Below are 24,512 nucleotides of genomic sequence, written 5' to 3'. Positions count from 1 at the left end.
ACGGGGTAGACGGGACCGGGGGGGGAGGGGGGGGCTGAGGTGTTTACTGGCAGCATCAACAGGATGGAGCTGCCTTTATACAGAGAGAGGAACCCAGGCACCCAGGAGACAGGGCAGATAGCAGGTCTATCATCGGCCCCCTGCACATGCTTTGATTGTAATGTTCTGTGTTTCCTCCTGCTCTTCTGTCCCCCCCCCCATTCCACGGATTCCCCCGGTGCCAATTAAGCTGAACTGCACAGAAACAATGCTGCGCTGCGGTGTTGTGGGCTCCGAGCTGCGCTGTGGGTGTTCTCCTGAAATTCAATCTCTTTACTCCAGTCCCCACCGCACCACCACCATAACCACACACGCACACAGTCACAATTCCTACACATACTATCAATGTCATTATCTTGTTTTCAAGATTTAGTGACCAATATTTTTATGTTGCACACATTTACACCCAATACAAACTTCTTTTTACAAGACTAATGTGAATATTTTAGGGAAAACTTTAAAAGAAACTCACTATTTCTCACACTTTCATTAGCAGTTCACACTCCACTTGTCAGTCAGTTTGCTTTTTTCTATAAATAAAACCAATACAATATATAAAATAACGAACAGTCAATTAAAACTCATAGACTAAACAATACACCTCTGTCACCACATGACTAGAAAGTTAATAACCAACATATTTATATTTCAACGCTTCTAGAACCAGCATGCAGCTAACTAAAAAGGTACATTAAGATGATTTTAGTTAAATTTAGTGTGATGCAGGTTGTGTACGACTCGAATCTCCTGAGATCTACTTGTTTTGTTGGAGAGCTAAGCTTCCAACATACAAGATAACAGAACTAACATTTAAACATAAACACAACACACCATACCTTTTTCTTAACCTCTATATTCTATGGCGTATAGTGTTTTTTTATACGCCAAGCTGCCTCCTCCGCTGACAGCATCCTGCCCTGTACAGCTTCGGTAAAGAACTCAAGGGTCTGTGTGATAGTGACAGTGGCTTTTAAACATGAAGACATCTGGTAGCACTAACACGTATTAGCCTGTGTAACAGTAGTGAGCGGGGGGGCTCCAAAACATATCAATGCTTAAAGAAATAACTCAAAGCGTGTTATTCTCTCAGTCTGCTGCTCTGCACTGTCAAAGTCATCAGGGAGTCTGGGCTGCTCCCATCCAGACTAAAAATAAGTAGCCTCGCTCATCTTCACTATTTACTCTGCGGAGAAGCTGGGGTGGGGTCACACTCGTGTTGATCTCATCATTATCTTCAGACAGTGGGATGTCTGCTCATGACATCTGAAGTGCTTACTGACATTTTACGTCTCTCTAAGAACTTTCTATGCCTCAGATCGGGGGTGTTTGGATATGTAGGTAGTGTTACCGATGATAACAGTTAAAAGGATTATTGAATCGATATCGTACAGATCAGTTCAGATAATATGGTGTAAATAAGTGATGTTACCAATCACTGTTAAATAATTTACATGTCTCCACTGTGAGGCTGTAATATATTCTCCGTATATTCTCCGTATGTGATTTATGTATGTATGTCAATGAGGTGTTTAAGTGTTATCTGTATAAACTACTGGATGATCTAAATTTTCCTCGGGATTAATAAAGTATCCATCTATCTATCTATCTAACTATCTAGCTCACACATATTTCGCATATTGAGTTGAATCAGTTTATGATCGATGTGATAGATAGCATCACATTATACAGTCATTAGATATTGCAAAAATATTGTTATTGCGAATCGAACAGTTCAGACATTGGGTTTTATAACATTATTGGTTAAAGCAATATTGTATTATGGGATCCCCACGTTTTTGCCGTTGGATTTCTGTATCAACAGGTGGAGGGCTTTCAATGGATGTTTAATTGTGAGAGCTTACTCGCTTCAGATGGTCTTTGAGTGAAGGGCGTAGACATTGTTGTGCTCCAATCAACTCGTGTGGAATGTCTTTTGATGGAGTAATGCCCACGAGCCAGTGAGGAAGGATCAAAAGGTTCAGGGTAACAATGCACGGGCCGACACATGCGGCGTCACCAAGACTCAAAAGACAGCTGCCCCCGCGGAATTGGGAATCACAGCGTAGTTGTGTGTCACCGCCGCTGCCACTCACACCGGGTCAGCATTTCATGTAACGCACCGTGAGATGTGAGATAACAACGGCTCCTCATCCCCGCAACCTCACTCTCCCTGCTTTCTCTGTGGAGTGACGCCAACTCTTTGACAGTGCCAAAGCCGGAGCCCCACAGAGAGCAGAATTGGAGGGAAAAGAGGAATGCAGAGGCAGGTGTTTGTGAAAAATGAAGAGATAATACCTCATGGGAGATTCAATCAGAAAACCCTTGCCCGGCTGTGGGTGAATGATGGTGGTCATAAAAAAAGACGTTTTTAGGGGGAAATGGAGGGGATGTTATTTAAGTTAACTCAGCAAAGTGATCTGTATAGTTTGAATATGGTAGGCACGACAACCAGAAACATTAATATGTAGAAATAAACCCCACACAAAAGTCCGAGAGATATGAGATGAAGCTTAAATATAGCAGCCAACCTCTACATTTTCCCTGATCTTCATGCTTATATACTGTTCATGAAAATCTATTCAATGATGCATATGTTATTAATTAATTTAATTAAAGCCATGAATTATTATTATGTAAGTGCATCCTTTAAATTAACTTCTCAGCCTACACTATGTGAAACCTGTAGTTTGTGCATTCTCTAAACAAGCTTGTTTATTAGTCCCTGGGCTGTGCCAAGCTAATCTTACCTACTGCAGCTTTGGCAGCAGTTTTACCATAATCAGTTTGGCACTTTGTCTTTTTTAATCAGGGTATCTCCTTGGATTAGCTCTGCAGTGTAAAGCTCTCTGATGCAGCGTTTGTTTCTTATGGTGCCAGTTCTGCTGTTCGCCCTTCCCCTGAAGGAGCCGGTCATTAGCAAGGCAGCTAATATTTCAGCCCATTTAACTGCTGTGTATCCTGGTGGTCCCCCCTTTGGCTCTGCATCTAAGCCTCTTTGGATTTGTGGTTTTTGACCCACTCCCTGTGGTGACTTTATTTTGTGGTTGTGGGTCACTGCATTCCCTCGAATCCAACATGTGGATCCAGCCTTTTGCAGGTGAGGTGCAGGATTTCTCTTTCCATGATGAAAGTTCGCGTTCACCTTTGCTCCCAACTAACGTGCAGCTGTATAGTGCTCTGCATTCACTCCCACATAACTCCTTTTTTTATTTGACTTCAATGATCTGACATTAAGTAGCGCTCATAAATTCCCTGCCTTTTGGGGTGGAGATTTATTTGTCAACTTTCACAACATTTCATTTTAAATTCAGATTTATAGAACCCCTGTGGCTTATCATGTGGGCCCCTGTTGTTGCTCATTGGTACTTCGAGTGCATTCCTTTGCAAAGAGTCATCTCTTTTGCATCTGCATGTGGCCTGTGTCTTTGCTGTGTTTGACAGGACTAACACAATCCAAGCAGAACTACAAGATCAGATGCACCAATCTATGTTCCTTGCCCTGTGATGTGGACAACACCTACCCACCGCCTGCTACTCCTTTTCACACCAAGATTTGTTTGACTCTTTTGAGAAGGAATACCTGAAGGACGAGTTTTTTGACGAGATGCTGACTTTTGTTGTTTTACTACTTTGTGAAAGTAAAAAAGAATCCAGTGGATTTGGAAGAACACACTCGCATACGGGAACCACTTTCTAAACATTCTTCACACCTGAGATTGGCATTCGGTTTATTATTTGTCAAGAAGAAATAGTGAGGCGGAGTACAACATAAATAAAGGGCCGGCATGGCTTTCTTGCCTAGGGAATGAAATGCAATAGCTGATTATTACAGCTAACTATGATGGGAGGACCACCAGGGTGGTGACAAGTGATGTAGCTGCCTCCGGGGTGAGACAAAGGTTTACATATTACACAAGCAATTTAGATGTTTTCTAAACATGTTGCCAAGACAGTGGGAGTTGGCAGCTTCTTCCTTGTTTAGGTTTCTTTTTTCCTCTTTTACTCCATCCCCCACCCAAGCCTCGAATTCTGCGTGGATTCTGTGTAAACCCGGAAAAGAGCGAGGGGACAGGGGAGCAAAAAGCATGGACTGAAGTACTCTGCACTTTTGTGCTCTCTATGAACTGTGAGTGAGCTAATAAATTCTTTCAGCCACTCAGCGTAGCATTCACGGATATCCCCCAAAGATTACACACACAAATCACTGCACAATGGAGGCCACCGGGAGGGCCCGGGCGTCACAGGGGCCCCCGACCCTGAGGACAAGCGCACATAACCAGGCTGGAGGGAAGACGGGGTGAAGGCGGGGGGTTTGTAGAGGAGGTGCAGCTCTACCCAGAGTCAAATGCTTTATAATGGTTGGTAATGGTATATTCAAGGAGGCTGGTGAAGGTGTGAAGTGAAACAGGCGAGGGTAGAAAAAGAAAGAATGAGAGAATAGCAGGGGTGTGAAAGGGAATGTGATGGATAAATAAAAAAAGGGATTAGAGAGGTGGAAGAATTAAAGTGGGTAGGGGGGTGGTGGGTGTGTGAGGGATTGCATGTTAGTGGTCTTGGTGATGATGAAGATGACCGAGGGGGGCGACTCCAACCCCACACACAGGCGAGCAGAAGCCGAGGAGGGACATAATTAACTCCTGGATCTTTTGTGTTTCTCATCTGACTGCAGGGCGGAGATGAAAGGGGCCTGCTAAGCCTGGTATTCCACCCCAATTACAAGAAGAATGGCAAACTCTACGTCTCCTACACCACCAACCAAGAGCGCTGGGCCATCGGACCACACGACCACATTCTCCGTGTGGTTGAATACACCGTTTCAAGGTAATGGGAGAAGTGTGTGTGTGTATGTATTGCTCAAATGTCTGAAAGGGCCCATAACCTTCCACTGCTTCACTGTCTTCACCAACTTACTTTGTAATGACTGTGGATTATTATACACAGCACATGCAAAGTGCACCTATTCAACAAAAAATTATAATATTCGTCCATATTACAGAACTATGATACATAAATTTGCATGCATTTTACAATGTGTTCAGTTTGCAGCGATCTGAGAAAGTGAAAGAGAGTGAAACTTCTCACAATCATCAATTGTCTTATTCCTGAATAGTGAAATGTTTAAATAGGTAAAATCCCTCATGCAAGCAAGATAAAGAGAAATCCCTCTGATCACAGAATCCTCGAGGGATTGACATTATGTCTATTTAAACTAACAACATTCATAAGACACAGTTTTTACCAGGAACCAGGTTAATCACAGTAAATAGAAAAGCTTCAGCGACACAGAGTAATTTTTTCTAAAGATGCAATGAAAACAATTTCTGTCTTATGGGGATTAAGAATGTAGGTCAAACGTCCCAGCGAGCTGACTCTCACTGCGGTGCTGAAATACGTGATTGCCGTTCTTTTGCAACACGCAGCCTGATGACAGTAGTGTTTTCCCTCTTGCCGTCTTGATGCTTCACACACCCTTCACAATGACCCGTGATTTTGAAAACAATCTTTTCTCACGAACGTGTTTAAGTGTTGAATTTTAATTTGCATAATCACAATTGTATGTTTGACTTAATGATCTAATCTTAAATTATAGTCTTGGCGTGCAGTCTTTGTGACTGCAGTCCTTAATTTGAGGTTCCAATAGAGAAATGACAGTTAAAGTACTTGATGGTCGTTAAATTTTCTTTTTTTCTTTGGCAAACAGCTTTTTTTAAATTGCAGGAGTAACCAAAATAACACATCATGTAATATTTGCGGCTGATATTGTGAAGCCAGATCCACACTTTGCACAAAGAATTGTGCAACATTTTGAAACCGCTAACATCTTCAGAGTTTCACCCACAACTCCACCTTTTTCCTTAATGAGGTTTCGCATTAGATTCAGACTTAATGTCTCTTGTTAAATGTTGGATTTTCTTTCGGGGTGTGATGTCAGCGTTTTCCCACCAACACCAATTATTTTCTAGTGTGTGCTCATGAGAGAAAAAATGTATAGTCCTACATATTTCAAACCATCAAATTTTTTCAGTGACCTTTCTCCCAATTGAGCTGCACTTTTGGGTTAACTGTCACATTGCCGCATAGCAATCATACTTGTTTTAACGTGACGACAGAACCATTGACAATGATGTGTCACGTTTTCCTCAGGAAAAACCCAAACCAAGTGGACACCAGGACAGTCCGGGTGCTAATGGAAGTAGCAGAACTGCATAGGAAGCACCTCGGAGGCCAACTGCTGTTCGGCCCTGATGGTCTCTTGCACATCATCCTGGGAGATGGCATGATCACCCTGGATGACATGGAGGAAATGGATGGACTAAGGTGAGACCACAACTCAAACAATCATGTATGAATGCTGGAGTTGTTTTCCTAAAATCCCAAGATTGAATCCTTTTCTAGCTTGAACCATCGTGAAGTTTTTTTTTTTTTTGTGTGTTTGAATCCAGTGATTTCACAGGGTCCGTACTCAGGGTAGATGTGGACACGGACTGTTGTACGTCACCATATTCAATACCACGGGACAACCCGTATTTCAACAGCACCAACCAGCCACCTGAAATCTTTGCCCATGGAATACATGACCCAGGCAGGTGAGTGAAACACTTAAACGATTGAATTCTTTAACAGATGTTCCTGGGGAAAAAAGATGCTCTCTTCAAACCTCAGCTACAACCATGTATGATCTTATGTAGATCTCCTACATTGTAGTTAGCTGGTGTTGTCCCTGTATTGATATCCTATATTCTGTACTGTAGGTGTGCAGTGGATCGTCTTCAGACAGAAAACGGCACTGTCCTAATCCTCTGTACAGATGCCAGTGGCAAAAACACAACATCAGGAAGAATTCTGGAGATCACCAAGGGGAAAGATTATGGTGAGTTATCATTGTATTGACAAGTTTGGAGTCGGAGTGAATTATTTTTTGCAATGTTAATGCAATTCACGATCAAAAACATCTGAGTGCAATCTTCTGAGTTTTGTTTGCCGTCATTACGTCTTGCGAAAGAAATGGTGATCTATTAACCTCTTGGGTAACTTTTTGCATTTATTCAACTAAAAATGACATGTCTTTACAAATGTCTCTCGTTTTGTGAGAACATGGTGTTTTGGCAGCGAGTTCACAAAATGCGCTGGGTAGAGTGCAGAGACAGTAAAGTTTAAATGTGAAAATGATGTGATCTCGTACAATTCCCCCCTTGTGGAGATCAGATTTGCCAAGGGAATGTGAGGATTTGTCCACAAGTAAGATTTAAAGCTGTCTACAACAGTCACTGTCTCGATGATGGTTTCACATTGTTGAAAACGCAGCTGAGAGCGGCCCAATTCATCCCACATTGAGAGAATAATCAATAACACCAGTGTCTTGACAAAGCCTCGCCTACAAAGAAAACAAATTGGTGCAATTTGTTCCAAATAAAACTGGGTTTGTTGGTTATCTTTTCCACAATGGGAGTTGATTTGGCAACACAAATGCATCTCTCAACCTTGATCTCTCACTCCCATTCAGTGTGCTGGTTCTTGTCACAGACCAACCTCTCACTTGGCAACGTCCTTGATTTAGCCAGGCACCCAAACTCCAAAGGGATTTCAGTTAGGGAATGAGAGCCCCAGGCCTCGGATCATAAAGTTTTAAAAGCAGCGAACCTCCATTCATATTTCCCCCTGCCAAGACTATTGTAAAAAAAAAAAAACGTGCCACGTGGCCGCAACATCACGCTTGTGAATTCCTGTGCCACTTAAAACCAGATTTACACTTTTTTCTTTGTTCTTACAGAAGTGAGTGTCTCTAATAAGAACCACACGATTCCCACAGAAACAAAACCACACTTGCTCCAGACATAAATTGTTACAAGCAGAAAATAAGTCATAATCATAAAATTATTATTTTGCTTGATGAATTTAGTAATAAATACATTCTATCTCAGCGGGATGGGATATTCTATGATGAGTCTGGTAATGTGTGCATTCACGAAAAGCAGAGGGATGATGACAAGCGGCTAAATCAGACCTTTACATCCTTTTCCTTTAGAAAATGAGCCCTCTGTCTATGACCTGCAGTCCAGTGGGGGGGCGCCACCTGTGGGAGGCTTCATCTACAGGGGCTGCCAGTCAAGAAGACTGTACGGCAGTTATGTGTTTGGAGATAAAAATGGGTAAGTAACAAAAGGGTTGACTCTGGAAACAGCACTGATTAATAATGTAACATGATGTTGTGAAATCTTCAATGACCTCAATGTGTACTTTATGTTAGAAAGCTGGTTCCATTTTGTATTTGATATATTGTACTAGCTTAATCTAGTGGCTATTGAACTCAAGCAAGAGATGAGGCTCATGGCCTCTGCTGTTCAAGGCTTGATACAGTATGTGTGCATGAGATTTACTGACAATACAATGGCTGTAGTAAATAACCCGACTCTGTGTGTTTTGGTTTCCCACAGTAACTTGCGGATCCTCCAGAAGTCTGTGTTGTCAACATCAGCAAGTGGTGAACAGTGGCAGGAGAAAGCTCTGTGTCTGGGCTCAGCCGGCTCCTGTGGCTCGATGGTTGTGGGACACATCTTTGGTTTCGGAGAGGACGAACTGGGTCAGTGCTGCATTGATAAGACATTTTTCTTCCTGTAATCTCAGTCTTGCTCTCTCTGCACTTTCTGTCTTTCCTTTTTCTTCGTTTCTGACTTCAAATTACAAAACAGTGGATGTCAAAATCATGTAAAATCCTGGTTTAGAATTTGTTGAGTATTTAGTCATTGTTTGTGATAGAAACATGATTGTAGAGCACCTAGCCAACAAGAAGACATTCAGAACAACAGGGAGACCAGTCCCTGATTGACTTTACCTCTGTGTCACATTCCCAGCAGGTTATTAAATAGTATAAACTTCCTTAGGGATTAATTGTCATTTCCATAAGATAGCAATAATACTGCAAAGACCCACTTCTTATCCCGGGCCACCTACACAGCAGTGTTTTGCAGGGGAGGAGAGATGTGTTACTGTTTATCTGGAGGCTGCAGCGATAAGATAAGATAGGGCGAGCTGAGGTGAGCGGGTCAATATGATACACAACATCAGTTTGACCCCCACCAGACACTGACAGAATTATGAACTGTCAGCCCTGGTGTTTCTGATTACAATGAAAACACGATGTGGATCACTGACACAGCCATCAGAAATGTTTAATCACAGTGTCTGCCACGTCTTGGAGTTATTAGTTTTTATTATTATTTCTGCAATTGATCATGATTTGCGAACTGGTGGAAGGATTGTGGAGGGGATGAGAAGGATGTGTGTGTGTGTGTCTCAAAGTATGGGCCCCACAGACACGTGTTTACAATTTGTCCTCTTATGGAATTTTCTCGCAGGCTTGTTCCTCATTAAATTATCTGCCTGGTTCCCAGTCATGAGTATCCAATTGTCCAATTAAACTATTTCTTCATGTCCTTTGGCAAGTGCGGCATTGCAGAAGCTTCAGCTTCACTCGCTTCTTACGGTTCTCCTCACATCTTTGTATCCATCATCTGAGTCCTTTTTTTCTCCTTCTTGCACATTAACTAAATTGATGTTGAAGTGTTTTTGCACTTATTTGTGACCTTAAGCTTGAGGTTAATCACCAAGAATTATTCAGCACCTTATAAAGAATGCTACGCAAATCATGCAGATGGATTTTGTGACCCGTCTGTTCTTCTTTTTTAGGCGAAGTCTACATCCTGGCAAGCAGTAAAAACATGGCACAGTCGCATAGTGGGAAACTCTTCAAGTTGGTGGATCCCAAAAGGTACAGTCAAATAAATACTCATTTAGTTTTTTTCCAATTTCTCAAATCTCTTTGTCTTTCCAAGTTCACATCTTCGTCTCTGTCTTCTATGTGTATGACACCTCTTTTTAATCCTTGCATTTGTATATTTGTATTCCTTTTAGTTTTAGCTTAGTGTTATCCATGTTTCCACTCACTCACAGTGAATCCTCTGGATAATTATCCAGAGTTTTTACTGGGGCCTGGCTAGAGAAACCCCCTCTGGATAATTTCAGGAGACAATCCAGAATTCAGTACGGGTCTGAAAGCAGCTATACAGTATATGGAGATCTGACAAATTCAGGAGCCATGGATCTATCAATAATAACTTTTCAGAGCAGTAACATACTTTTGTGAAGTCTTCACTTTGCACACATGCCCCCTTCCCAAACACGTCAGTGTGACCAGAACCTCTCTGCCCTGCACACAAGTCATCACATCACCACCTGCTTTGCTTCTGCCAATGTTAATTTTGGTTACTATTGGCTGCTGGTCATTTTCCGAGCCTTTTGCGACAGGGTTTATTCTGCTGAGAGTAAGGGTATTACAAAGGCACCTGTTGTCAAGCAAAGAGACCTCCACTTTAAGCACATGTTCATACTTATAACACAGTGCACATCTTATTCGTCATCCTGTGAATGGTGTTAGTCTCTGAGTGTTGCGATCTAGACCATTTCCGTCCAGTCGTGTGCTTAATTAGTTGATGTTAAACAACTGGAATGTGTGCAAGAGTGCAACTTCATAATTCAAATGTGTGTGTGTGTCTGTGTCATAATACATACCACATGCATCACAGTATTAGAAATGATTCCCATAATGATGGATCCGTAAACTGTTTGTGCAAAACCGAGTACACGCAGAAAACATTTGTCACTCAAGACCTGAAATATGCAGACGTGGCATGAATTCATCCCACATGACACAGGAGGGATGTATTAGCTTTTCTGTCTGATATATGAATGGCAATAAATAAATCACTGCAAACATAAGCAGACTTTGTAATTGAAACCAATCGCCTCTTAGATTTAATGCTGCGCCCCCCCCATATTCATATCTTTTTATCAGAACTATGGTAGGAAGTTGACAGTGAGATCCCGCAGGGTAAAGACCATCTGCTCAGGTCGTTGTGTGGGTCATGCCCAACTCTGAACTCACTAGATGCACAGGAAAAAGTCCCAAATGAATAATATTTCTTCAGGCCGGATCAGATTTGATTAAGAGAGGCAGATAATGAAAGAGAAACAGACTCGGAGAGAGCGAATTTGCATACCTCCGAATAATAATAGAAACAAATCCACAACTGATTATTCCTGGGTGACGACAGTGCCACCCAGGCATTAACACAATTAATTACACCACAGATGTTTCAAAGGGGCCCTGGTGGCTCACTCCAAATTTATGTTTTCTGGCATGGCCGTTGGATGCATTTCTCCCGAAGAACAATTCTTTCCACCATCAGCTGGACCTGTTTAGTCTGTTTGGACCCTGTGGTGTTGGATTCTTGACTCCTAATACATTCTGGCTTCGTTATTAGGATCTTGTTACAGGGAGGACGGAGAGGGGGTGACAGGGGAGAGTAAATGGGGTAGCTAACGTGTCTGACCTCAGCGCGTTATCAAGTCTGGTGGTCCTCCCCTTCTTTCTCTTCCATACTGCCGGGACATCTGGACCCTACAGCTTTCTCAGAAAGAGGTTTGTTTTAGAGTATGGTGGTTTTTGTGGTCGAGTATAGCATCGAGCGCTGTGTTTTGATCAACTGTGTTTGGGAACATAGAAGAGGGGGGGAGAAGGAGGAACTGTGGGGGAGAGCGGTCGAGGCTAACAGGGAAACATCAGCCATAAAATCCCTCAGCAGTGTTTGTGTAAACATGTCCTGACCAGATGACTTCATTTCTAGGTATTTGTTTGTCAGTTGGAGTACCCCTCCAATAATAAATAGGCCACCATGCATTTTGAAACACGCTGAATGGGTGTGGTGTGAGGGTGTAGGAGCAAGAAGGGAAAGCGAGACAGATCCCGTGTGTGGTACAGCAGTGGGATAGAAATATCTCAAATCGTATTATCTCCATGTGATGACCTGAAGATGTATTTAAGGGTTCAGAATAAGGTTTAAAAGTTTAGATTCTGAATAACCAATTAAAATGTGAAGAATGAGTAGCCTTTGTTTTATTTAATGCAAAAGACGTTTGTTCAAAGTACATCACACATAAAAAGGCTTAAAATCAATCAAAAATAAATTTAATGTTATAGGTAAAATATGTGAATATATAGATTTAGCTTGTTTTGTTTCCCCTTCTTCCCCCATGAGCCGACAACAGTAATTCAACGAAGCAGTAGCCCTCAAACTCAGTAACAAATCTAATATTGCAGGCAGGTATTCATTGGCAAGTTTGGCCGCTATTCATTCCCTCTGAGTCTGCATTTAATAACATAATTATGTATACAGTGACCGCATTATATTTATGCCAGGGACAAATAATGCAAGAAAGATTCTTCTCTTTTTGAGAGAAGAAACATACTTACAAACAATGACATGATGATGCAGCACAAGACGGGGATCAGTTTCAGTCCCTCTGTGGATGAATAATACACCACGGGAGCCACGTAATAAAGTTACATGTTTATTATATTACTCTAAAGGCACATGTTGCCCTCCATCCATGCATGGACAGAATCTGTCTTGCTCTGACTGTTGGTCCTTGGCAGTAGCGTAATGTTAATATGAATAAAGCCCAAAACCTCCTGCTGATTTCTGGTGTGAAATGCAATTTGCTTTTCTGTTTGTTATAGCCCCTCTCAGGAGAGGAGAAGCTTTATCACGATGGACTTTTCACACGTCCAGGTTTTGTCAGCTGCTGGCTGGACCTATTCAATTACATTGAGCAGAGACCTTAAGGATACTCTGAACTTCATATAAGTTCCAGGGATCTTTTTCTTTTTTTTTTATGAACTGCATTAGGCATGGAAGTCACAAGTCATTGGATCTGCAGGAGAAGGAGACTGCGGGTGCTCATTTGTGGATATATTTATCTGTATATGTGCCTCTCTGTATCTGACTGTGTGGGTGGTGGGTACACGCGAACATGCACATCTGTGAGCGTGTGGTATGCTAGCTCCCAGCACGCCGCAGAAAGAAAAAAGAAGCCTTTTCTTTATTTTCTTATCCCTCCTAAATCTTCCTACATCTCTGCTGTGGTCCTCCCCTTGACAAAGCTGCTTGCCAGTCCCACTGAATAGCCCTGGCTCCTACAATACACAGTAAATTTCCTGCACAATTAAAACAGGGAATGAAGCTACAAAAGAAGCCCCCAAACAATGGAGTCAGATGACAAAACAGCAAAAGAGACCACACTGGGCCGTTTGATTAAGCCATTGTTGGTGTGCACAATGTACACCACTCCACAGCCCTTTTCTCACATATACCTCGTGTCAATCAAATAGCCCCTGAGAGCCAACAAGCTAAACACACACGCACACACGCGCGCGCACACACACATAATAATCAAAGATATCAGGAACAAATTTGAGGTGGAGCAGCCACACTGCTCCGACGGCACAGCCCCGAATGGATGTGTTAAGATCTGTTAATGTTTAGCTATTATCAGGACGGATTTCAGTTCTTTACCCGTAACAGCTTCTCTATTTCTCTGTCTCAGCTTCAGTCATTCCTGAACTCGCACGCTTTACTTGCTTTCCTCTCTATTTTCATTTTTAATTAAGTCTGGATTTGCAATGTATTTATCACATTTTTTGTTCTCCTCGTCATCTCGCTCTCTGTCAGTGTAGCCACCTCGTGTGTGAGCACTGTCGCCCTTCTCCCACTCCCTCGCTCTCACACATACACCACCCCTCCCAAAGTTGATGAATTCCCACAGTGGCTGTTGACCCAGCTGCCTTTGTCAAGTGGCGCTACCAGCAGGTGCTGTTTTCACAGCCACCCTGGCAGTCGTACAAACTGTTTAGTAGCGCTGCTGACCCCTGCCTACTATTAACAGTGTTAGCTACAGACCCCCCCAATCCTCCAGGGACTCTTACTCTTTCTCTCTCTCCCTCTCTTTCTGTTTGCTTCCCTCCTTCGCTCTTTTTTAACTACATGCAGCCTGCAACAACAAAAGCCAGTGTGGATGGAGTCTGGAGTTGGGTGCTGATGGGAGCATGGGAATCGACACCCCCCACACCACCCACCCTCCATCCTCCAAAATTAAAGCAACTTTAACGCGCACAGTCACAGTATTGTCACTGCCATCAGTCAGTGTGTCTGTCAGAGCCCTCGCAACACATTTATCAAACTGGGAAGTGAACACTCACTCAGTTAAATAAATGCAGTCATCATTACACAACGTTGTAGTTACACTCATTGACAGATTCCTAGCTGGGACCTGGAATCTGTATCTTTTCACAAAGTCAAATCTGTACAGTAGGTAGAACACAAATATAAATTTACTGTACTAGTAAAGGTCAGACCAGGTGAGAGCTAGGGCATCTAAGAGTAATACAGTTAATGAAAGACAGTGCTGATTTCAGCCCTGGTTGGAGAATGTAACCTCCACCTGGTTCTGGTTTCTAATGCTGATTGACCATTTGTTCTGCATAGGGGAGCATTGAGGCCCGTTCTCCCATGAACTGGGATTATGTACATACAGTAATTAACCTCACTGCCCAGTGCCTCTCAGTCATCATACCAGTATCCGTCTACAGGACTCCCCATATCGTGCCTGTGAGAAAGATTTTGTGTTAAGCAAATAGTGCCTCTTTGGCTGTTTATCTCAGTACAACAGAATCTTTTGCTATACAAGTCTATATTTCCTCTTCTCTTTCTTCCTCAAAAACACACACAGACACAGACAAATGTGTGTGTGGCCGATGGGCAACAGGCGGTAACACACGCTTCAAATTTGAACTTGATTACGCAGCCGCGGTATTAGTTCCAGATTTGTAGAGCGTGATATGAAATGATTCTGTTTCAGCCCATTTGCTGCAGTGCGTGTCTGCATGTTTGTCTTAATATGGAACGATCACAATATGTCTCTGTGGTGTTCAGACTTTACGCACATGGCGTGGAGATGTGTGAGAGTGTGCATTTTCCAAATCGTGTTTATATCTGTGGCAGCCCTGTGTTGACCTCATGCTGTGTTTTGTTCTTCAAGAAGGGCGAAATTAGGAAAACGTGAGTGAAATAAAAATATGGGTATTATCCCAGCTGAAGTGTTTTGATTCATCTTAAACAGTAAATTCCCAATTGACATGTTATGAATTTATCACATCTAGGAAGAAAATATACACATTATAAAGATATAAACACATCTTAACTTGCTGCAAGGATTTAAAAACGTGTATGTCTTAGTACTATTTGTCATTTAAAACTGCTTTCCCACTTAAAACAACACATACATTCTTACAAAATTGCTGTCCATAAAACTTAAGGTGAATCCTTGTATGTCACCTGAAATTATATTTATTTTAGACCTTTAAAGTTTGACTGAATCCTACTTCAGACAAGAACGTCTCAACTAGTATCTTTGCCTCCTTCTTGACTGAACCGATCGCACTTCAGTGGCCAGTTCTCTGAAACACTCGGCCTTCACTTGATGCTGCTCAAGTTGAGAACGATCGACTGGTCTTGGTTCTTCTTATCTAAGGGTATCAGGTCTCAGGAAATTCTCATTCTTTTAGAGCACCTACTCACTGAAACAGCGGTTATCTGTGTCAGAAGTCCTAAGGGCAGCTACTGTGGCAGCTCACTCCTCAGCTCCTATCTGCCGGACCTATCGGCAGCTTTTGATACCTTTCAGCATCCTGGTGTCTGTATTCTCAAGTATGGGCATCTTGGGCAAAGTGCAATGTTTTTTGACAAGTATAAATTACCTTATTCCATCCCCTCCTCTAGAGGGGTACCCCAAGGCTGGATGCGAGAGCCCCTTCTCTTTCCAGTGTGCAACACTACCTTAGGTCAAATTTACCAATCGCATGACTTCTTGTATCACTACTATGCAGATGACACCCAGTTATATCTGTTATTTCCGCCTGTTGACCCCTTAGTCTCAGCAGAATACATCTAAGAACACAGCTACTTGGTCTTGCTTGTTCCCTGACATGGCTATCCCTGCACATATGAGACAACTAGGATGATCCACAACAGCATTTGGGGAACGAGTTACTGGAGTTGGGATCTTCTGAACAATTTTGTTCAGCAGTAATATGAAAATAAGCCCTGACCCAGCATGTGTAGTTTATTACCAGGCCACTGACTTTCCCTCCTTCTTTTTAACCACCATTGCAGGCCTCACGCCCCTAAGGAGTGCCAGCGTCAGGTGGAGCCTCCAGAGCTGCTGATGACAGCTTGTTCCAGACACTGTAAGAACGGACACTGCACTCCGACTGGCAAGTGCTGCTGCAGCCCAGGCTGGGAGGGACCATTCTGCCGAGTTGGTGAGTACCTTGAAGTGTATTTTCTGGACAAATCCACGAGTTCTTTTCCAAATGAGGTTTAGTAATATACAAGATTCACAGAAGGTCTGCCACAGTATTTCCTCTAAATCATCAGAATCTTGACCTTTTGGGTGTCTCTTCTCAACTTTTCCTATTTGCCTTTTAATCACCTCTGTTTTCCTCTTTTCCCTCCATGTGATGTAGCCAAATGTGAGCCAGCCTGCCGTAATGGAGGAGTGTGTATGGAGCCCAACAAGTGCCTGTGTAAGAGCGGCTACTCCGGCGCCCAGTGTGAGAAGAGTGAGCGGGGTATGCCCAACGACCAAGAGAAAGACGGTATACTGGACCACCTCATTGACATGACCTCGTACCTCCTAGATCTGACCAGCTATATCGTATAGGGGTGCGCAGAGGGGGGCTGCTCCCTGCCGTCATCCTCAAGTTGACACAAATCTACCTACCACCACCAGCAGACTCTAAGGAGGTGTCATTAATATGGCCTCTTATCCTCCCTCACACCCACACAGGCATGTATACATAACATACAAATACACACAGGATCCCCGTCAGACTTCTTTTCATCCACATCACCAAACCAAACTCTTCCTCTTTTCGCCTGTAAGCTACTTGCTCTTGAGCACCAGGCCTGGCATCCAAGCCGTGTTCACATTGTAGACAGACCTGCAGACAGCAGCGAGATGATTGACAAGCATGGCCAAGTTATGGAAGTTCCACTAATATATTTCCTCTCTCGTTCAGCAAACGTCGGCACACGGCCGACTCCACAGGAACAGAACCTCCAAGGGAATAAGACCATTTTAACCCAGGACTTTGGATCTATTCAGGGGCCGTCTGTTGCCTTACTCAAGAGCCCCCCCAAAAAATGGAGTTTGAGGCATTTCAGTGGAGACAGTTGATTGTTCAGGAGGAGTGGTGTGGCTCAAGATCCAATTTGTGTTCTTGGTCCCTTCAAAAGCCTGCAAAATAGATGTGTATACACAAAACACAGACTTATAAGGAACCCCAGCTTCAGCTGTAAAAAGCTGAGAAGTCTCTGAGAGTCATGGGTCAGAGCCCACCGTGCTCAACTATTCTAAAGGCACTAACACAAGAGGGATAAAACCATGTTGTCTCACTTTTGATGTTGTATTTAGTTTGCGGGCACATTGTCATAAAAAGCTATAACAGTATACTGTGTGTATACTTTGTTTTGCAACACTCTTTTGCTATCAATGTACAGAATAGATCTACAACAGAGGACTGTTACCTAATGCAGGAATCGGAACGACTGAGTGAGAACATTGTACTTTGTCAACGCCAGTTTCATACAATCTGAATGGAGTTATTAGCTCCCATGCACTGTATTCATTTTTGTTTTATTAACTTTATTATTCAAAATGAATTTAAACATTTATTAAACGAGCAATGAGAGTAGTTACACGCATGCACACACACGCACACACGAACACACACACACACACAAACACACACACACACTAGAACAGGTATGGTTCAACAAACTCCTTCCATGGTGTCACACACTGAAACTGAACCCGGACTCAAAACTACAAAGGGAAGAGATAGCGCAGTGATGTATATTTCCAATAGAGCTTACCTAAGTACTACTTAGCATTGCAAAAAAAAACTATAGCATTACTATTGTTATCATAGAGGAGGGTTTATTTTTTTAAGCGTAATAATATATGGGAGAGAATGGTGTTTATAGAAAGCAGTTTTACACTAAGCTTGTCAGTTCATGTCATTTCATGTTGTACTTATACATATGCAGCTTTTCAATAAGAAAGACACGTGAGGATACAATTCTTTCTACATTTGTTTTATTCCAATAGGAAAGTAATGCATGTCTGTGCCTGCCTTGAGAACTTCACAGCAGTTGGCTGAGTCCATCTAATTCTTTCCCCCTGACACATGATTTTATTACGACTGTCAGAAACGTGTCTTTGTTGTGAGATGTTCAAAGATGCTGTCGGGCCACCAAGTCATTGTGGAAGCAGCTCGGAGTCAGAGTCAGATCTTATCTGTGCAGAGCAGATTTCAAATTTACCTGAGGGTCTGTCTAATAGAGATAAGCCTGACAAAAATGGCAAGATTGAACGTTTCCCTTAGAAAACAGTTAAACACAGGCTGGGATTGTCTGGACCCACATCAATGTGTTAATGTGTTAATTTGATTCATTCAGAGCCATTCACATGCAGCACAAACACATGCAGGCCAAGTTTACCTGGAGACTAATTACAAATCTTACAACAAACTTTACATTTGATCCTTTGCCATTTCAAATTCCTTTAAAAACATACTTCACAGAACCATCAGTTATTGTTTTTATTGGTTTGAAGGCAAATACTTTAGATTCTGCTTCCTCCCCGACTTTTATTTGAAAAACAGTTCCCAAGTATAATGATTAATTGACGCTCATTGTCCATAAAAGATGTATCTGTTGTTCATCTCCCGCCTCACTTTTGTTTGCTGAAATAAAACTCTACCTGGTCGAAATGAGTCAAAATGGAATTCATGCTGTAAAATGGAAAATTATCCTTTTTTTTTTTAGCACTTAATGTGAAAGTTGCATTGTAGCTGCTGAGACGGTGTGGTGTGAATAGAATAACCATTTTCATTATTTAAGTAGTTACACAAATAAAATAATTATTTAAGTTCTCTATGTTGTTTTTACATTGTACTGTATGTGACAATTTTTTTATTCCTGTATTGTAAATAAAACTAGGGATAACTTTGTTTCTCTTCAGAAATATCAATATGTCTATTAAAATTTATAGCATGTCTGAAAAACTTTTGTCTCTTTTTGTTTGGGCTTTAACATTGTTGCTTGTATATATTCATAGTTTTATTTGTCTAGCAATTTCAGGAACTAGCTTCCCACCCAATTAAATATTTAACTGTATGTTGATTTATTGTTGAAGACTTAAAATAAAATTATAAAAAGTTCCTTGAGTAGCTGTGCAAGAGCTTTCAGTCACATCACAGGATCTTAATCGGTTTGTCCAGTTGTCATTTGAATCACAGATTTTAGTTATGATAAACAGGCTTTATATAAAGATGCAAGGCATGTCAGCTCCCCAAAGTGTATCGATTGCCCCCTAGTGGCTGGCTGCACTATTGGTCATAAACCACATCTCCTCCATGTTAGCGGGTCGGACACACTATAAAGAGTCAAAAATGCACATCTCATACATCTTTCTCGAAGATGCTATCTGTGATATTAGGTAGCTCTCATCACACTGATGTTTTTTGAAGTGTTGATGTTACCAGTAAGTTTGGTTTTGATTAGTTCTGCTATAATAACAGGATGAAAAGTCATGATTGACAGCTCGGACTGACGCATGATTGTTCGAGTGTGTGTGTCAGAGGGACAAATTGGTTCCAAATGACGTGATGGTAGCATCCGGAATATTTTGGCTATTTGGGGAGGAAGATCTTTATATGGTCGTGGCTCCATGCTGGGAACTGTCGCATCACCAGTAAGTCAGCTGCAACATTTCCACTGATGTTTGTTTCCCCTCCAGCCAGGTAAAAGGAATAAAGAGGAGGACGTTGAGAAAATGTTTAAGTTAAATGAGGGCCAATGTGGTTGCGGTCCCAGGATTTTTCCTTTTACTGCAGCCTGAATGGAAAAAGCTGCCTGCAGATTGACAGCCTGGTGATGGCTGCTATGTCGTCATGCAGCGTCATGGCATCGCTCAAAGTTTAAAATGCTAAAAAAAATTCCTCCCCCCAAGTGGAAATTCTCCACTTTGTTTTGCGGAAGTACGCAAACACGTTCATGCTTGGAGGCGCACACACACACACACACACACGTAAGAGCCAGTGCTGATGGCAATATTAATTTCCTTCTCAAAATACCAATGAGGCTTTGTGTTGTATAATGATAGTGAGTGGAGACCACCCACCTCACTCCGCTCTCTCTCTCTCTCTCTCTCTCTCTCTCTCTCTCTCTCTCTCTCTCTCTCTCTCTCTCTCACACACACATACACACACACACACACACGCACACACTGCCATATTTAGAGTAATGCAATACTAAGTTGTCTATGCACTGTTACGATCCAATCAAAATTGCATAAGGTGGAACTGTCCAATAGTGCAGCGAGGTCCAGCGTATATTTTAGTTTATACACTATCTGTGGCATGAATCATTACTTTTCATTTGGAATAGTTTTCTTTTTCCTTCCCAAAGGGCCCTTGTCTGGCTATCTCTCCCAAACAGTGTAACCCAGTACTTTGAATAAACATGAGGAGCCTGTATACCAAATATTTGTAGGACTGAGATGGCTGGAAGTGCATGCTATAATATTGTATACATGAGTGAGAGAGGCAGCACAAGCAATACTTATAGGGTAACAAGAGGAGAGCGGAGAAAAAAACAAAACAATAGCCTCGTGATTCAGAGGAGACGTCATTCTTCTTATTCTCATCCAGAACAAAGTGAACAATTCATTAATCTCAGCTCTGTTCCTTTTGTCTGGTCTGTAATTTGTACGTCCTAAATTTATGGCATATTTATTTGTATTCTAAATTCATCATTCTAATATTATTTGTAGCGACTTCTATTCTGTCATTTTTATTATTATATCTGTTCTGTCTTTTGAATACTTACTTAGATACTTTTATTTTGCAACAACAGAGCTTCCCTACAAACGTTTTCTCACATGGTTATACTTGTTGTTTCTTTACCTGTTATCCAGCTGCAGATTATTTAATCTAAAGTCTGTTTAATGCTTATCAGTTCAATTTTCTATATTAATTTGGTTATTTTTAATATAGGAAATGTAACAGATGCGTGTTACACGCACCATCTAAAGCTGTTTTTTGTGATATCACAATCTGCCCAGAATAAGGGATATTGATGGGACTAATACAGTAACTTGTTAATACTGCAATTCTATTTATAAAGAAAAATATAAATCAATATTTCCGATTTGCATAAAAACGGCTGGATCTTTGAATTAAGCTGGTAGAATTATTGTTTTTCGAATGTGGACCACCATGTTTTAGTGTGTTTTCTTTAACACCCCCCCCCCCCCCCCCCCCCCACAACCACCTCCCATCCTCCCATTGTCTGGCACTCCTCCTTCATCGAACCCACATTATGACCCATTATTCTAACTGTTGACTCAAATGATTTGATTCCTCTGATACCACCCATGTCGACCCCCCCCCCCCCCCTCTCTGGAAACGTCTGCTGATGTTCACGGCGACTGTGACATCCCTTCAGGTCTCGTCTGACTCTCCCTGCACCATGAACCACTGTTTCCACTGTGATCTAACTGTACATTACGGCTTCACCACAATACCACAACTCAGTGGAAATCACTGTTAACTGTGCGCCGTGCATTTGATGTCATGTGTTAACACATGAGGTCATGATGTCTTGTCAGGGCTGGATCGTGGCTGGGGAGCAACTTTGATTAATCTGGTGCATTAACTTCTGTGTTTGTCCACACTGGCAACGCTCTCCTGTGATGGTGAATATAAACTGGGCCCCCCCACGTTCCAACATATTGATTTATGTGAGAATATTGGATCTGGACTGTGTAAACATTTGTGGTGGTTGCTTTAGTGTGTGTGGTTGTGTGTGTACTTGTACTTGTATCTTTGTGAGCCCTTCAAAGGGCTGTTTGAGGATTAAGACTTGGTTTTAGGGTTTGGGTCGGAGATGAGGGAGTGCATTACATCAATGAGGCTCCTCACAAAGATGGAAGTACAAGTTTGTGTGTGTGCTTGTGTGTGTTTGTGTGTGTGCCTGTGTGCGTGTTTTTGTGTGTGTGTGTGTGTATATATATATATATATATATATATGACAGAGTGGTGGCATTTTGGCCGGTCCTCACTTTCAGGGCAAGTCAGGTTAAGACTTTTAGAATTAAGTTTAGTTTGAGTTAAGGTAAGAGTTACTGTTAGACATTCAGCTGTGATGGTCAGGGTCAGATGCTGGTAAATGTAATAGGCCAAAAATGTGTGCTGACTATTTTAGTGGTTACCCATAACACTAACACTAACCCTAAATCCCTGGACCAGCAAAGTCCCTCATAGATAGCTGCTATCTTATCTGAATGAGAGTCGAGTTCAAGTCCCTCGTTTTCCAAACCCCGGGGGTTAAGACTTGGGTTTAGTATTAGGGTTTAGAATTCGGTTCTGGATAGGGTAAAGGTTTGTCAGTTAGTTACGATGGTTAAGATAAGGGGCTAATGAATATCTTAATGCCAATGAGTGTCTTGCTAAGTTAGAGTTAGGGTTATAGTGTGTGTGTGTGTCTGTGTGTGTGTGTGTGTGTGTGTGTGTGTGTGTGTGTGTGTGTGTGTGTGTGTGTGTGTGTGTGTGTGTGTGTGTACTACTTTGTTACCTCTTAAGGACTTATAACTCTTCAGGACCAGTAGACCTCACTGGGACTAAAGCTCACTCTTATGACTTAAAACTTTATATCTGAGCTCCTGATTAAGGTTAGGGGTAAGATGTTAATTGTGGTTGGTTTAAGGTCAGGGTTAGGTATAAATTGGTAATGGTTAGGGTTATGGATAAGGTTTTGGTTTGGTTGTTCGCAGTTGAATGCCAAAGCAAAGTCCTAATAAAGATAGCTGCACAAACGTGAAGTGTGCGTATATGTGTGTGTGTGTGTGTGTGCTTATATCTTTGCGAGGACCATTTTGAATATTGACCCAAAGGAGAGAGAGGACATTTTGGGCCGTCCTCACCTTTTCAAAGGGCAACTTGAGGGTTAAGAAGGGCTTTAGGCTTAGGGTTAGGGGTTAGAACTAGGTAAGTGTTAGTCATTTAGTTGTGATGGTGTATGGGTTGGGGTTGGGGTTAGGTTAGGTTAAAAACACAAAACTCTAAATGAGTATTGCTTGGGGGGAACAGGCGTAAGAAGTTAAAGTATTAAAATACTTTCTTAAGATCCTTCAAAGTCCCAGGAGGGTTCATTAAAAATTTAAAAAAAACGCAGAGTAAAAAAACACCATTAAAAGGTTAAAACCCATAAAGGATTCGGGGTTAGGCTGGAGATTGAAGTGCAAGTGTGTGTCTGTGTGTACATGCATGTGTGTGTGTGTGTGTGTGTGCATGTCAATCCGCCGGCTGTATATCTGGTTTTGTCACAGTCCTAATTGCTGGGTGTATTGTGTGACCTCATGTGTTTACTCTGGGTTTACTCACTGCTGCTGCTGAAACGCACGACTGAGGCAGCTGAAATCTCATATTCCCCGGCCCCCCCCGATCACTTACTAATGAAGACACACTTTCCGAGCAGCAGCGCCGCTCCCTCCTCCGCCGCCTCACTAACCTCTCAGCTTATCACATAACACAACAAACCGCACTGGGCGACCACCTCGGAGCAGGTTCGGGTGGAAGTAGACTGTTGCTTTTTGTCGGCTTTTCTAATTAACGGGGGGGGATTTTCTTCTCCCAATCTCTTGTATTTCACACCTCCTCAGTTCATACCTCTGTTTTGCTGTATCTCCCCCTTCCTGAAGCAGTTCCTCTTCTCTTCTCTACATCAGCTCTGCAATTCATCCTTGTCCTCCTCTTCCCTCATCCCTCCATCCACTCTTCATTCCATCACTCCCCCCTCCATCCCTCTCCTTCCTCAATTTTTCGGCTCCTGGATTCAGAGCTTGTTTACTCTCCCGGACCACAGCACTGACTCGCATCCATGAAATGATGCAATTAAGGTTCCCACTGGGGCTCAATCTGTCATGTTAACACATGCTAAACCCCCACAGAGGGCTGAGAGCCGCAGAGTGTTGGGCGACAGGTAAGACTGATGGGGATGAGGGCTGGTTTAAAAAAATAAGAGGTGAGTGTGAGGTCTTGTGCTTCGAAGGGAACAAACTGTAACAGAGAAAATTTGTGGAAAACGATGCTTACGCAGAATATTTAAAGGAGAACCCTCAGGTGTGTGTGTTAGTGGTTAGTGTGTCAGTAAATGGGTTTCTGGACGTTTTATGATCTATTTCTTCCTGGTTGGGTTGTTTTCTGTGCTTTTCTTGTGAGGAGAGACTGAGGACATGGTCACACATATGCAAATATATCAGTGGTGAACCTTGTCTCCTGCTCAAACGAGGGCCCGAATAAAAAACAAATAAAACACACAAATCCGCAGTGGGGCTTCGCGTGGAGTTCAACCTTGGTGAACTTTGACCCGGGACGTCACAGCCTCAACCAAAACCAACCAACCAAAGCCTCTGTCCGTCAACTTCTCCTCCTCCTCACCGACAACAACGAC

The 24,512-nt window shown here is 42.3% G+C and overlaps 1 protein-coding gene across 2 annotated transcripts in view; it reads left to right on the top strand.

The window, feature by feature from the left end:
* hhip (hedgehog interacting protein) overlaps positions 1-19,063 on the top strand; it is a 31,216-nt gene extending 12,153 nt beyond the window's left edge. The window contains exons 5-14 of one of the 2 annotated variants that reach the window (XM_061067462.1): positions 4,709-4,860; positions 6,184-6,357; positions 6,483-6,626; positions 6,792-6,910; positions 8,066-8,189; positions 8,475-8,620; positions 9,727-9,808; positions 16,107-16,255; positions 16,460-16,591; positions 17,015-19,063. In XM_061067462.1, coding sequence (XP_060923445.1) covers positions 4,709-4,860; positions 6,184-6,357; positions 6,483-6,626; positions 6,792-6,910; positions 8,066-8,189; positions 8,475-8,620; positions 9,727-9,808; positions 16,107-16,255; positions 16,460-16,591; positions 17,015-17,172 — 1,380 coding nt within the window. In that variant the 3' untranslated portion in view covers positions 17,173-19,063. Of the gene's footprint in view, positions 1-4,708; positions 4,861-6,183; positions 6,358-6,482; positions 6,627-6,791; positions 6,911-8,065; positions 8,190-8,474; positions 8,621-9,726; positions 9,809-16,106; positions 16,256-16,459 lie in introns of both variants that reach the window. The other variant, XM_061067463.1, reaches the window with a different exon arrangement.
* Positions 19,064-24,512: the final 5,449 nt, after the last annotated feature.

This window comes from Limanda limanda, chromosome 2, assembly GCF_963576545.1.
Source record: "Limanda limanda chromosome 2, fLimLim1.1, whole genome shotgun sequence".
NCBI classification, from domain to species: domain Eukaryota; kingdom Metazoa; phylum Chordata; class Actinopteri; order Pleuronectiformes; family Pleuronectidae; genus Limanda; species Limanda limanda.
Note: the sequence above shows the minus strand (reverse complement) of the source record. Positions and strands in the feature narration are given on the sequence as shown.